The sequence below is a fragment of the Protopterus annectens genome, chromosome 12.part0, assembly GCF_019279795.1.
Source record: "Protopterus annectens isolate FY-2018-M chromosome 12.part0, PAN1.0, whole genome shotgun sequence".
Lineage (NCBI taxonomy): Eukaryota > Metazoa > Chordata > Ceratodontiformes > Protopteridae > Protopterus > Protopterus annectens.
This window is the reverse complement of record NC_056746.1, coordinates 1060949556-1060964615: the sequence shown is the minus strand read 5'-3', so window position 1 is coordinate 1060964615 and position 15060 is coordinate 1060949556. Positions and strand designations below refer to the sequence as shown.

General features: G+C 40.7%; 1 protein-coding gene across 1 annotated transcript in view; it reads left to right on the top strand.

The window, feature by feature from the left end:
- The window catches only part of APCDD1L (APC down-regulated 1 like), a 166342-nt gene extending 153289 nt beyond the window's left edge, over positions 1 to 13053 (top strand). Inside the window, exon 4 of the mRNA XM_044090074.1 lies at positions 10024 to 13053. Within this exon, the coding sequence (XP_043946009.1) occupies positions 10024 to 10782 (759 nt within the window). The 3' untranslated portion in view covers positions 10783 to 13053. The remainder of the gene's footprint in view (positions 1 to 10023) is intronic.
- The last annotated feature ends 2007 nt before the right edge of the window (positions 13054 to 15060 follow it).

Genomic DNA, 15060 nt, shown 5'->3' with positions numbered 1-15060 from the left:
TATATCTGCACATCAATCAAAAAGAGCTGCTAGTTGTTCAGCATGCCCTGACAGCTTTCAGACCCCTACTCTTCCTGGAGCTTCTACTGATCAAAACAGACAACACCACAGTGATGTGGTGTATCAACAAGCAGGGAGTGACTCACTCTTATCTTCTCTGCAGGCTTGCCATGACCCTTTGGCACACGGCCTTAGCCATGCAGATTCACCTGCTAGCACAATTCCTGCCAGGCTCCCTAAACTCTCTGGCAGACACCATAAGCAGAAACCTGCTAGACCCACACGAGTGGCAGCTAGACCACAGAACCTTCACCCTTGTAACCCAGAAATGGGGCACCCCGAGGGTGGACCTCTTTGCCTCCCACTCCAATCAGCTCAGCAAATTCTGCAGTAGGGAACCTCACAGAAAGGCCTGGAAAGTGGATGGTCTATCCTTCCAATGTTTAAACCTCTCAGTCTATGCATTTCCCCCTCTACCACTCATTTCAAGGGTACTGCTCAAAATAAGGGAGGAAAAACCCAGGGCAATCCTGATTGCTCCAGACTTTTCCATGCCAGCACTGGTACCCACTGCTGCGCAGCCTGTCACCCTAGCCACCATGGCACCTACCTCAGATCCCAGCACTCCTGACCCAGAAGGATGGAGAATTCATGCATCCCCAATTGCAGACCCTCAACCTGTCAGCCTGGCTTATTCCCTGACCTCTCCTCAAGCTGCCAGCCTAAGTAAACAAGTCCTAGATGTTATACATGAGGCCAGATGCCCCACCACTAGAAAATCCTATGCTGACAAGTGGAAAAGGTTTTGCACCTGGATCCAGGCTAAAGGAGCTGAAACAACACAGCCCTCCCTACCTCTCATCCTGGATTACCTGGCAGACCTATTACACAGGGGTCTATCCTTCTCTTCTATTAAAATTCATGTCTCTGCCATCTTTACTCATTACAGCACAGAACCACCTCTTTTCTCACACCCTCTCATCAAACAGATCGTAAGAGGGGCTAACAACTTAAGGCCACCCAGGAGAGCTCCTACCCCAGCTTGGGACCTTCATTTTGTGTTGGAGAAGCTCACCCTACCCCCCTTTGAACCTGCAGCTTCAGCAGAGTTAAAATTCCTCTCGTGGAAAGCAGGCTTGTTTCTGGCCATCACTTCAGCTAGAAGAGTTTCAGAGCTACAAGCACTCATGGCTGTAGATCCCCTTCATCATTTTCCATGCTGACAGGGTCTCCCTCAGGACTAACCCATCCTTCATGCCTAAAGTGGTGTCCAGTGTGGCTCTAAACCAATCCATTCATTTGCCCACCTTTTCCCTAATCCACAAAACAAAAGGGAAAGGATTCTGCACTCTCTAGATGTGCACAGACAGCTCAGATTCTATCTGGATAAGACTACATTTTTAGAACAACTGACCAATTGCTAGTCAGCTTCACAGCAAGGGCAGAGGGCAAGACCATATCCAAACAGACAATATCCACATGGATAGCACACTGCATCCATTTTTGCTACAAACAGCATGGGAAATCGTCCCCAAAGGGGGTCAGGACACATTCCACCAGGGCAACCTCCACCTCTGCAGCTTTTCTCAGAGGGGTCCCCAGCAGGGATATCCTGGAGACTGCAACATGGACTTATGTTCATACCTTCATTAAGCATTACCATCTGCCTATCTTCTCCAAATCCAGGGCAGGCTTTGCCACTGCAATCATGCAGGGCATCCTAGCCAGCCCCCAGTCTTCTTGACTGCCTCCTCCCTTTTCTTCAGCTTTAGAAATCAACCCAAGTGTGATGACTGCAACAGTGAAACACAAAGAACATAGTACAGTTGTGTACACTTACCATAAATGTAGATGTTTGAGTGTATTCACTGTTGCAGTCCTGCTTTCCCACCCTCCATCCCCCTTGTCTCACTCTCTCTCTCTTCCACTCTCCTTACAGGGAATTTTTGGTATTTACTTTCTGCTGGTGGTGTTCTTCCACCATAACCTAGCTCCTTATTTGGGGGCTCCTGACAGTTGAGGCAGGAAAAACTGATGTAATGGCATCGGCTGCCTGATTTTATACCACTGATGACCTGATGTCAGTCCTGGAGTGACAGCAACTGACGCAGAAATACTAAGCCTCTGGTATTCGGTCCAACCAAGGGTTACCCCTGGCAGGATAACCCAAGTGTGATGACCGCAACAGTGAATACACTTGAACATCTACATTTATGGTAAGTATACACAACTGTACTTTCCTTCACATGACTATAGTGAGATTCACGTTTTGGGAATAATTAAAGGGGCAATGTAACAAACAGTTTGGGTATAATATGCTTGTGAATTGTAATATCAACTGTACGGATCTATTGATATTGCACTACAGGAGTGCATGTTAGTTTTGCTTATATTATGCGATACAGAGAGAGAGAAAGAGACACATACACACACTCTCAAGCAGTTGTGGACAGCACACAACTTTCTGAGTAAGAATATAACATACCTATGGACAGCGTACATTTGTAGAAAAATATGCATGTGTCCACAAAAGTTGACCACAACAAGCATTACAGTGGAAGTATTGCACTCTACATAGAGTAGTTTCCAATGGAAACCTTACAAATTGTAAGTAATAATATATAGTATATAGGTTGTAACTTCCAAGTCTTCAATAAACAGATGGAAGGAGCACTGTAGTCATATACATATTGTATACAAACCTAAAAAGTGATACAGAGTAACTGAGGTGACGTACAGTAAGTGGACATGCTTCTGTGTCAGGCATCTAGATTATTTCTCTATGCAGAGGCAGTCCCATATATTTGAGTGTGTCATAATACTAGAGACTTATATGACATACCATTTTGCTCTTCAGCACCATATTTCGTTAGTGGACCTCATTAGCATGCAGCGTTTCAGAACTTTGGGAATTAATAACTCAGAGCACCAATGTCTGCTAGTCCTTGTTGAGTTGTAAAGTCTGTGTCATAATCCAAAAGGTTTGCAGAATGGGCCAGTACTGTTGGAGAAGAGGGATTATTTCTTTACTATGACCCAGACAGGCTGGTTTCATTTAGTGTCCCAAAAATCTGTAAGACCTGGAGGGGGAAGAGAGGACTGATGAGGCTATGCCTGGTCATCCCTCTTCAGAGAAGGCATGGAAATTACATGCTGGCATGAGGCTGTTCATTCATGAAGCTCCAGTAAAGCTAAGAGCCATGAAAACTGGCCAAAGTAGGTGAATGTTTAATCACAACTTTAGGAGGATTGTGGACTCATCTAAACAGATGCTCATGCCTAACAGCTCACAATGCTTTTCCGAATAATGCCAGCACAGAGGAGGTTAGGCCTCTGAGTACTGTCTCAGGCCCTCCTCACTGAGTAGCAGTGTTGTCTCCCAGTCTCACCCTTCTGCACTGTGTCTTCATCGGTCCATACCCAGTGGTGAATCTGGGGAACATAATACAGTAAGGTCATACCCGAATATTCATACAGCAGATATCTGTTAATATGTATTAGTTTTAGTAGTATAGTCATATACAGTGGACATAAAAAGTGTACACACCCCTGATAAAATGACAGGTTTTTGTGATATAAAAAAATTAGACCACAATAAATCATTTCAAAACTTTTCCCACCTTTAATGTGACCTATAACCTGTACAATTCAATTGAAAAACTATCAAATCTGTTAGAAGAAAAATATAAAAAACAAAAAACATACAATACGCTTGTTGCATAAGTGTGCACACTATTAAACTAATACTTTGTTGTGTGTGCACATTCTTAAACTAATACTTTGTTGAAGCACCTTTGGATTTAATTACAGCATTCAGTCTTCTTGGGTAGGAGTCTATCAGCATGGCACGTCTTGACTTGATAATATTTGCTCACTCTTCCTTACAAAAGCGCTCCAAGTCTGTCAGACTGTGAGGGCATCTCTTGTGCACAGCCATCTTCAGGTCACCCCACAGATTTCCGATTGGATTTAGGTGTGGACTCTGCCTGGGTCATTCCAAAACTTTAATTTTCTTCTGCTGAAGCCATTCTTTTGTTGATTTGGATGTATGCTTTGGGTCATTGTCGTGTTGAAAGGTGAAATTCCTCTTCATCTTCATCTTTCTAGCAGACACCTGAAGGTTTTTGGCCAAAAGTGACTGGTATTTGGAACTGTTCATAATTCCCTCCACCTTGACTAAAGCCCCAGTTCCAGCTGAAGAAAAGCAACCCCAAAGCATGATACTGCCACCATTATGCTTCACTGTGGGGGTGGTGTTCTTTTGGTGATGTGAAGTGTTGTTTTTGCGCCAAATGTACCTTTTGGAATTGTGGCCAAAAAGTTCAACCTTGTTCTCATCAGACCATAACACATTTTCCCACATGCTTTTGGGAAACAATGTATTGTTTTGCAAATTTTAGCTGGGCCTGGATGTTTTTCTGTGTAAGAAAAGGCTTCCGGCTTGCAACCCTACACTATCGTCCAGACATATGGAGAATATGGTAGATTGTTGTTACATGTAGTACACAACCAGTACTTGCCAGAAATTCCTGCAGCTCCTTCAGTGTTGCTATAGGTCTCTTGGCAGCCTCCCTGACCAGTACTAACAGATTTGTTTTTCAATTGAATTGTACACATTATAGGTCACATTAAAGATGGGAAAAGTTTTGAAATTATTTATTGTGGTCTAATTTTTTTATATCACAAAAAACTGGCATTTTAACAGGGGTGTGTACACTTTTTATATCTACTCTATATGCACAATATTGAACAGTGTATTGCACTGTGCACCACAGAGTTTATATTGGTTCACACATACCAGTAATGAAATTACTGTGCACATAAGTTAACTGTGACATCATGGTAACATAACTACTCCTAAACAGTACTAGTAGCTGTAGTAAAAAATGACAAATGCCCAAGGAAACCAATTCTAGAAATCCAACATGAACACTCTGCTGGTTAGGGTTAAGGACTAAATGTCATCAGACAGAAATGGTTTGAGCTAACAGCCATGAGATCCTTCCCAGACTGTATGAAAATAAGACCTTACTTCTAGAGGAACTCTTTATTTAAAAGGGAAAAAAAACATGCTTTGAAATTTCCTTGTAATGAAAGATTAATACATAGTTGTTTTTTTTTTCAAACATATATAGAGAAGATGCATTTTTCATGTTAGTTATTATGAGCTGTCTCTCAGTTTAGCATTGTAAACTTCTGTTTTAAAATCAGTCCTTGTCACACTGCATTGATTCCAAGTGACATATATGTTAAACACAGTGATTCAGGTATATAACTTTGCCCCGACTGAAATCACTGTTGCAGTATTCCTGACATATGGGTTGTCACTGCTGACATCCGGCTGGGATACAGAAGCTTTACCTTCCCAAAGTCGTATGGCACAGGACTTCAGGTCATAATTGTAGGAGTATAATGATGGAAGTATCAGCACGTACCTAAAACTATCTTGCTACCAGCCCAAATGCAGGTCGTGCAACCTTCAGAATGATCGCTATTTGGTTATTGGTAACATTGCTTCACTCAGTCATTTCTCAGATAAGTGCCCCATTAGGGAATCTGCCTTTGCCTTTTTTACTTATGATATTTTTGTCCAAATTTGACAGATGTTAGCAAGGAGGGGTAAGTGCAAGTGCGGTAGGCCTGTTCCATACAAGGACTCGCACTAATTGCTTTTTCTGCCTAGGCCTGGAACACAATCACAAGTCTGTTCCATTTGTCAATTGTTTATTCCCTAAACCTTTAAGTTGAGGCTTTCCTCTCTCAGCACCGTAACGAAAAGTCAGCATCTTATATGCTTGGCCCAGTCCAAGATGGCAGAATCCTCATCCCTAGATGTCCATCTTCCACCAAAGAAGAAGCTTAAAAGACCCAGAACAGATATGCAGTCTAATTTTTCAGACTCTGATGTACCTGCTGAGCTTGCAGAACCCATGGTACATCAGGTTAGCTCTCAGTTGTCTACTACTGAGATCATTGAAGACTGGTATGGCTCCTGAGGCTTTGCAGACTGTTGATACATCCAGTGGACCACAACCCATGATTCCCAAGGGTTCTCACAGCACCCCTCAAATATTTGTTAGGGAAGGTATCTCATGTATTTTAATAGAGGTAAGGTAGGGTTTTGAACCTCTGAGTCTAATCTAGGTGGACATTATACCAAGAAAGGAAAAACAAAAGGCTAGACATGTAACCTCTCCTTCAGCAGCTAAGGAAAAGGAGTGGATAAATTTCTTCCAGGGCTTCTTTAAAGCTATAATAGCTCCGAAACCTCACTCCCTTGGATTTCCACAGTGACAGGATACACCTCACAAACCAACTATGGCATCTTCTTAAGATGACGAACAACAGAGTTATGATTCAGACCACTCTTCAGGTTGCTCCTCTCAATTGCACTCTCCTGGACAAATTACTTTGAATGAAGAGGATTTCCTGTCTCCAGATTCCCCTATTGAAGAAGCTTTCTTTGGAGAAACTATCCAGAACATGATGAAAAATTTTGAATGGCAATCCACTCAGATTTCTGACATATAGAAGAGGTACTACAGCCTGTTAGAAATGGACACTCCTGCTCCATCCCCAGTACCTCCTGTACTTAAGGCGTCCCAAGATTCCTTCCTGTCCAGCTCTTCAGCACCTGACTCACAATCTCCTAAAAGACTAAACAGGTTTTATAAGGTGCCTGATTATCTAACATACTTCCACTAGAATCCTGTGGCCGACCCTTCTGTAGTGTCTGTTTCTTCAGACAAGGCCTCTAAGCTCCTATCGTGAGCTAGTGTTTTTCTTACAGACAAAAGTAGCAGGACTATGGATACATGGAGAAAGAAGGTATACACCTCTTCTACCTTAGCTTTTAGGGCAATTAACTTACACCTCTTCTACCTTAGCTTTTAGGGCCATTAACTTACACCTCTTCTACCTTAGCTTTTAGGGCAATCAACTTACACCTCTTCTACCTTAGTTTTTAGGGCAATTAACTAGCACCTCTTCTACCTTAGCTTTTAGGGCAATTAACTTACACCTCTTCTACCTTAGCTTTTAGGGCAATTAACTAGAAGACTCAAATTACTAAATATTTGATTTCTGTACTTTAGTCCTTGAACAAGGTTATGGTTGAACCTCAAACTGCAGAATCAAAGCAGCTAATGTAAAATTTACTTTTCCACACCACTCAAATAGCAGAATCAACACAATTTAATGTAGAATTTACTTTTCCAGGCCACTCAAATAGCCAGATACAAGTGTAGCTGCAATGTTGGAGAGGCTTCTTGTAGGGCAGCAGCTACTAGGTCTGTTATTCACAGATATGCATGGCTTCATAGCCAACCTTTAAGTGAAGATTTCAAGTCAATACTCTTAGACTGCCCCTTTGACGATGATCAGTTGTTTGCCCTCAGGCTGTTAGCCTGTTCAAAACTCTCCTTGACCAAAGTAAAACTGTGAAAGACTGCAGGCCGATTCTGCTCTTAGACTTCCTGTTATTTATTTATTTATTTATTTGCAGTTTGTTTGCCAAGATGGTCCATTGGGCAATGAGGAGCCCATTTTCAATGGAGTCCTGGGGAGAAAAGCCCCAAAACAGTACAGTATTACAGATTACAACATTATAAAATACAAAATTATAAAATTACAAAATGAAGAAAACTTACAAAATTATTACATGAGAGTTAGAAAATTGCATGGTAATAACAGTTGCAGAAAATTGGCAATTGAGAGAGCAAATGCTTGAAAAATTCTTCACAAGCAAAGTAAGGATCTTACAGAGTATGCTAATTCTTACAGGAATTATAAGGCTAATAGAGGCTATTAGCAGATGTGTTAGCTGTAGCAAGCAGTAAATTTAAGGAATTTATGCAGGATGGGAGCAAGAGCATTCCCATTGTGAGGTTAGGTGTGAGTGAAGTAAGGTTTTGAAAATAGAGAGACTGTTAGTGGTACAGATAAGGGGTGGGACAGAATTCCAGTGGCATGCAAGGCAGAAGGATAGAAGATGTTTACCTGGAGGATCCTTGGACGAAGATCAGTTGTTTGGCCCTCAGGCTGTCAGTCTGTTCAAAACTCTCCTAGGCCAAAGTAAAACTATGAAATACTGCAAGTCGATTCTACTCTCCTTAGTTCCTATATACCATATGAACTAACCATTTAAATCTACATCCTTTCTCAGAAGGGATCATAGGACAACTCAAAAAACAAGGAAAGCTCCTAGGAAAAGGTATTCTGACAAACTTCATAGGGAACTTCTGTCTGGGAGGCCTCCTTTTGGAAATAAAAATCTGTGACTATCTTCACAGCACCCCCTCTCTTGCCATTAGCCCCCTTACCCACCTTTCCAAAAGACTGTCACTCTTCCTGTCCTAGTGGAAAACTATTACCTCAGACAAATGGGTTCTGTCCATCATCAGGGATGATTATGCCATGTCCTGGGAAAATATTCCTCCATCCAAGGACATGCCACGTCCTCCTCACAACCACCTCTATCTACTCACTCCCATTATTCAGGTCCTACTGAATCAGAGAACCATCGAACAAATCCCAACAGACTTTATGGGGAAAGGATTCTACTCCAGAATCTTCTTATTCTAAAAAAAGAAAAAAAAATATTCTGGCCAAGACAACACTAGTTTCTCCTGCTGTTTCATCTAACAAAAGGAAATTACAGGAAAATAACCTCTATAATCAAACCTTATCACATAAAAAAAATTATTGCTTCTCCACACAAACCTTTTTCCGTAGTCAGCCTGAGTCTGTGTTTCATAGGATTCTAATTCCTCAAACGTATCTATTCTCAGAGGACGTTGTTCAAGTCCTTCAGAAAGTCAGGAGACCCAGTACAAGAAAATCTTAAGGTAGCTAAATGAAAAAAAAATGTTCTTACTAGTTCCACAAGCAGAGCCAGGACACATTCTTAGAACAGGTCCCTGCTGTCCTACAATGTCTTTGCAAACTATTTCATTCAAGCTTAGCTTACTTTTCTATCAAAGGATACCTGTCGGCCATCAAAGCCTGCCTGCCTCTCAGCCCCCCCCCCCCCCCCCCCCACTTATGGCCAGAGCAGAAGTCCAATTTCAGCTGATCACTCAACCATGGCAACAGGGCTGGCTTGTTTCTTCACAGTAAGCCTGCAACTCCAAAGACTCAACACGTTATTAGTATCAGTGAAAGGGAAAGATGACAAAACTGCAAACACCTTGCTATATATGTTTTCCAGGCAAAAATAGTCTTACATGTAATGAGCCATATAATGTGAAAGCCAGGAAGACAAACTACCAATGAAGGTTTCATGAACTATCATCCAAGTCCAGTATGGTCTGTACTGAGGAAAAGAATAGCACTGAAACGGCAAAAAAGGGGCAAACCAGTGACGCCATCTTTACTTATAGGAATCATTCCGTACAGAGAAAAGTACAAGGTGAGATAAGAACATGTTTCCTTTGTACTTTTCCTTAAAATTTGTCTAAGAGTGGTACTGAGATGGAAGCATATAGTTTTATTGAGACTCATAATGTCAAGACTTAAATAATCACCCATGTTTTGATGAATCCAAACTGCACATTGTAGCTGTATTGCTTGCTTTTGAGATTGTGCAGTTCTGTGAGTAAAGAAATTTACTTCTTACACCCAAGGTAGCACAATCTTGGATTTGTTTCTACAGAATAGCAGGGAAGTGCTGGTACAACAACTTTAAAGAGCACAGAAGAATTTGTTCCTGTGCAAAAATACTTATTTTTGACTTTATTGTAAGTTAACTATCTGAGCTATTGACTTGACAGTGGTATTTTTTTATGCTGTGATTTCATACTTGTAATTATTTGATGTATCTGCAAATGAAAAACAAATGTAATTGCCTTCTGCTGTCCTATCAGCATGTATTTTTTTCTATTGAGTACCCTTCAGATACAAGTATGAAATGTGTTCTTAAAAAACTAATTCCAGTGTTACTGCGATATACGTTTAAACCTTTACTGAATTTTAAAATATGTTCCATATTGTACAACATCTGACTAACCTTTTCTCCTTTCACAGCACCATGTGCATCCCTGCCCATCATGTGGTATTATTTATCGTTCTGATGAACACCATCCACCAGTTTTGCCTCTGAAGCCCGAACTGCCCATGCGTCTGAGTGGCAAATGGGTAAGCAGCCAGTGTGAAGTGCGTCCTGCTGTCCTTTTTTTAACCAGGTACTTCATTTTCCATGACAGTAACCGCACATGGGATGGTTATTATTATCATTACTCTGATGCCGTGTGCAAGCAGCCAACATTCTCTGTGTATGCGTCAGGACGCTACAGTCGAGGCATTCCATCTTCCAGAGTTCTAGGAGGCACAGAGCTTATATTCAAAGTAACACATGCTAAAGTCACTGCAATGGACCATGCGACAGTCCTGCTTTTAAACTCTTCAAGTGCAGATACGTGTGGAGAGTCAGGTTCTTGGACAGTAGGTATCGAGCAGGATATAACAAAAACAAATGGATGCGTTCCTCTAGGAATTAAATTGCCACATACGGAATATGAACTTTTCCGAACTGAGGAAGACTCACTAGGCCGTCAGCTGCTGTTTATTGGTGAGAGGCCAACAGATGGATCCAGCCCTGACAGACCAGAGAAACGCCCCACATCATATCAACCTCCACTTGTCAAGTGTGCAGGTGTGATAGAAGTGTTTTCTAGACACAGTACTGACAACAACGTAGAAAACACTAGCAGCAGAAACATTGTGTTGAACTCATCTTTCATGGCCTTGATGTTTTCATTTATGGTGCTATATTTCTTAGCATGAAACTTAGCTGCTAATTTAACTTCCTGTTTTTGGTGCTATAAAGAAGTTAGATTTAAGTTTTGACTATTCACACATTTACCTTCTGGTAAAATATGAACATGCCTATTTCAGATGACCAACAACCCTCTACATAATGCAGAAAATCAAAACTGTCCTGGAACACACAACAACCCCAATCCTTCCCTTGTTTAAATATAGTATCTATTTTTATATGCAAATATAGTTTTTTATGTTCTGCATCTTCCTTCATCAGTACCTTTTGTGAGTTAGTAAACCAGAACAAGTTGGCTTCTTGAATGGACATAATTTGTTGCGGCTACATCAATACAGCAGCCACAGGCACCAGGTTTAATTGGATGAGTAAGGTCAGTTACTATGTATCTGTGTTTGCATGGTACTGTTTTTGCCACTTTGAAAGTGCAATAAACACTTTCACAGATGCTGTATATTTTTAGAGGGCGGGCACTCTGCCTTCCACATCAGGACTCACCAACAGACTCATTTGGAAATGGACAGTTGGTTCATAGTTGGTTCATAGATTAGTACTAGGCTAACTGCCCTTTTTGGGCCATTTGAAGCCTAGCCAGTTACCCCATGTGAGAATCAAACCCTCCACCTTGTGTCTTTAAGGTAAACACCTTAACCATTATGTCATCCTCAAAACCACAGGCACTGACTCTCATAAAAATATAGACTGTGTTTTATAAAGCCAAAGTTAGTCTAGAATTTTCAGCTGCTGACACACCACTTTCTATTGTGGATAATTTCTGAGCAACAGGCAACACAAATTCTTAGTCTTCATTTTTATTGCTTGGGAGAGCAACATCACACTCATTCTCTGTTGTGACCCCACTGTCACCCACCCATACCAAGTTGTGATCTTGTTGGTTGACTAACACTGATATATCAACTGTCCTTGGTTCACTGATTTTGTGATGTTTCTTTCATATACATTGGGATATGTGCCACTAAATTTTAAAAGGAAACTTGATGCAGTCAGAAATTTATTCCAGGACTGCCAAAGACTGTTGCATTAAGTTGCTCTTTGCTTGGCAAGTGAAACTGAATCAATTTTTACTTCAATATTTTTGTTTTCAAATATCTGTTGGCTATATTGTTCAAGACTATCAAACTTGGTGCCTTTAAGAAAGTTTGTTTTTTAGTGTTTTGCCTTACTTAAAGATTATGTCAAACTGAAGGGGGTACTCCAAGAATTGTACAGACTCTGAGGAAGTGGTATGTACACAGACAGACACACACACACACACACACACACAGTCTTTCACTTGAAATTCTAATGTAGCTACAACATCAAGACTTGGGGGATACTATACTGATATTAAAAACAGTCAGGTACAACACGTCAGAAAATTCACATATTAAAAAAAGTTAAAAACACTTCAGAAAAGTCTTTTTCTTCATCAAAAGTTTAATTAAGGGCAATGCTTCTGGTTTGGGGAAATGATGATTATGATTAAGACAACTTTCCTTTAAGGCACAGAGATGGTCAAAGCTTTCCACACTCCCAGCTTTTCATTTCATTTGACCATGGGCATGGGTGTGCATCATTACTCACAGTCCTTATGCAAATGGTGTTAATGTTGTAAAATAAGCTTATGCCCTCTGTTGCCACAACACTCAGCCTTGAAGTTTGAGATGGGAACAGAAAAACAGGGCAGTCAGCTGTCCATTTGGGGTTTAATTAGTTTTGTATATTAACTGCAGGTATCTCATGTAGAGCTGTCCATAACATGCTCAGGCACAAATTTCTAGCACATCCCTTCTCAGAAGGGATCAGTGACACATATTAGCCAACACAAAACCTACTTGGCAGTTGGCTTTTCTGCTCATGTAAACACTTCTTCAGCTTGCTGTCAGTCCCACACTACACTGCAAACATTTTAACAAGGTAAGACTTACTAAGCAGCAACCTTTTTAAGGAACTGAAGAGGGATTTTTTTTGTTGTTGAGTAAGGTTTGCAATGAAAATTCAACAGGTCACATTAATTTCTAAAACTTATAACCCAGGATTCAGAAATGCATTCCCCACTGGCTAGTATAGTGTGCTGAAAAATGCAATGAAAAGGCCAACTTAAACTTCAAAGAGACAGGCAAGATACTGCTACAGAATTTGTAATTTACTGCATACGAATCAGGTAGCTACCCACGGTGGTGGTGCTGCGGTAGCGTTGTCGCCTCACAGTAAGACGCTGTCCAGTTCAATTCTCAGCTAGAGCGTCTTCTGCATGGAGACATGCGTGAATGGGCATACCTTCGTTGAAGGTTGTGCATCAGGCGTGGCAAGCCGGTATGTAAAAATCAACTGCCAATCATTAGCGGACCGGAGTTCCACTGTGGCGACCTATAACCGGGAAAAGCCAAAAGACACAAACAAATGAATCAGGTAGCTGGTACACAGTACATATGCAAGTTAGTTATACAATATGTATAATAACTATCTAGTACAAGTGCACATTTCAGTTACAGATGTAAACTAGCAGGAGACAGACCACAGTGATCCTATGGAAAACACAGACATTCCAGTAATGTTTTATTGGCAACTTTATAAATATAAACCAACCGTCAAACCCACATAGGCAGAAATGCACACATACTCATATAAATATCTGCATTGACATCAACTATGTTTTACCATTTTTGTACAAGGGGTGGGGTATCACATCAACAATAACCATCACCTATAGCCAGTGTTCACACAGTTGGGTGGCTAGCTCTGCCATTGTTGTTCTTCCATACCACACATACATGTGCACTCACACCTATGGCCAATTTGGAATGTCCAGTCCACCTACTGCATGTTTTTGGAATGTGGGAGGAAACCAAAGTACCTGGAGGAAACTCATGCAAACACAGGGAGGACATGAAGACTCTGCTCTGAAGGCACCCCAGCCAAGAATCGAACCAGAGAACCCCTTCCTCTCAGGCAACAACTCTATCAATGGAAACCCTCATTTTGTCAACAGTATTTTTGTGTTGGAAGTTCTGATAATTTGGAATTGCTGTCTTTTAATGACTCAGGAGTTGGTTATGTTCGGTAAGAGGGAAAGGCCACCATATGGTGAGTTTGAATGCAGAGACCCTTCTAAAAAATGTTGCTCTAGGACTGTTGGAACAGTATAAAAGGTGGCTGTCCTAATAAAATGGCACATTTTCTACAACAGTATTTTTATTAAATAACTTAATTTCATATATTTACAATAATAAAATGAAGAAAAAATTATTTGCTTAAAACTCTTTAATCGAGTAGAAAAACTAAAGTCCATATCATAGTAACACAGCTTACAACTCTTTAAATCAGGTAGAAGAACTAAACTCCATGTCATAGTAACAGTATTGCAACGTGGATTTTAGTTTTTTCTACCCAATTAAAAGAGTTTTAAGGAAAGAATTTTCGCTTCATATAGTTTATTGTGAATCTTTGAATTATTTTGCAGTAAGCCTATGGTGTTCTTAGGAAGAAGCTTTGTTAGTTAGAATTTTATACTTTTATATATGCACGTGTGTGTGTGTCTGTGTGTATGTGTGCGTGAACCCATGTAAACAGACAAATGGCATACAAAGTACAGCATGTCACTGTCTTGTCACCCATACAGTGCTGTTACTACTGTTTTTAGAATTAGCACCTACATAAACACGCAAGTGGGGTTCATTAAAAAGTCCCACTTCAATATCCCCTCAATCACAGAATGCTACTGTCTGAATAATGAAAGGCATTGTGGTGAACACAGCAAATGCTAGTATATCTGAACAGGCTATATAATCTGAGACTACAATACATGAATGAGCTGTCTCATGGACACATGCAAAATTAAGCAATACCACTTTTGTTTATGCAAGAAAGGATGCCCACTGCAGACCGCATAGGAAGTATGTCCCCTTACACCCCCAACTACTTAACTTTTGTCTGCCGAAGGCTGCACAATCTTGAATATTAGTACAATAACAGGTTTCATAGAAACTCAAGTTTTGCACACATTTCAAAGATTGTGCAACTTTGGATTGAGGAGTATTAAGTGGCACTGTGTGTAAAGAGGCTTGTCCAGCTACATAATCATTGTTCCTGTTAGTTCCTATAGCTACATATTCCAGGCTGAATTCATGATGCATATTTAAGTTGTGCAGTCAGTGTGTCATTATTTGGCATACTGGTGATTTTGTCAAATGCTTTAGGAGAGGAGGGTATTGCATCAAACAGATGAAGTAAATTCATGCAAACATGCTTAAGTAGGCTAATGATAGCCGGCTTTAGGTACCAGC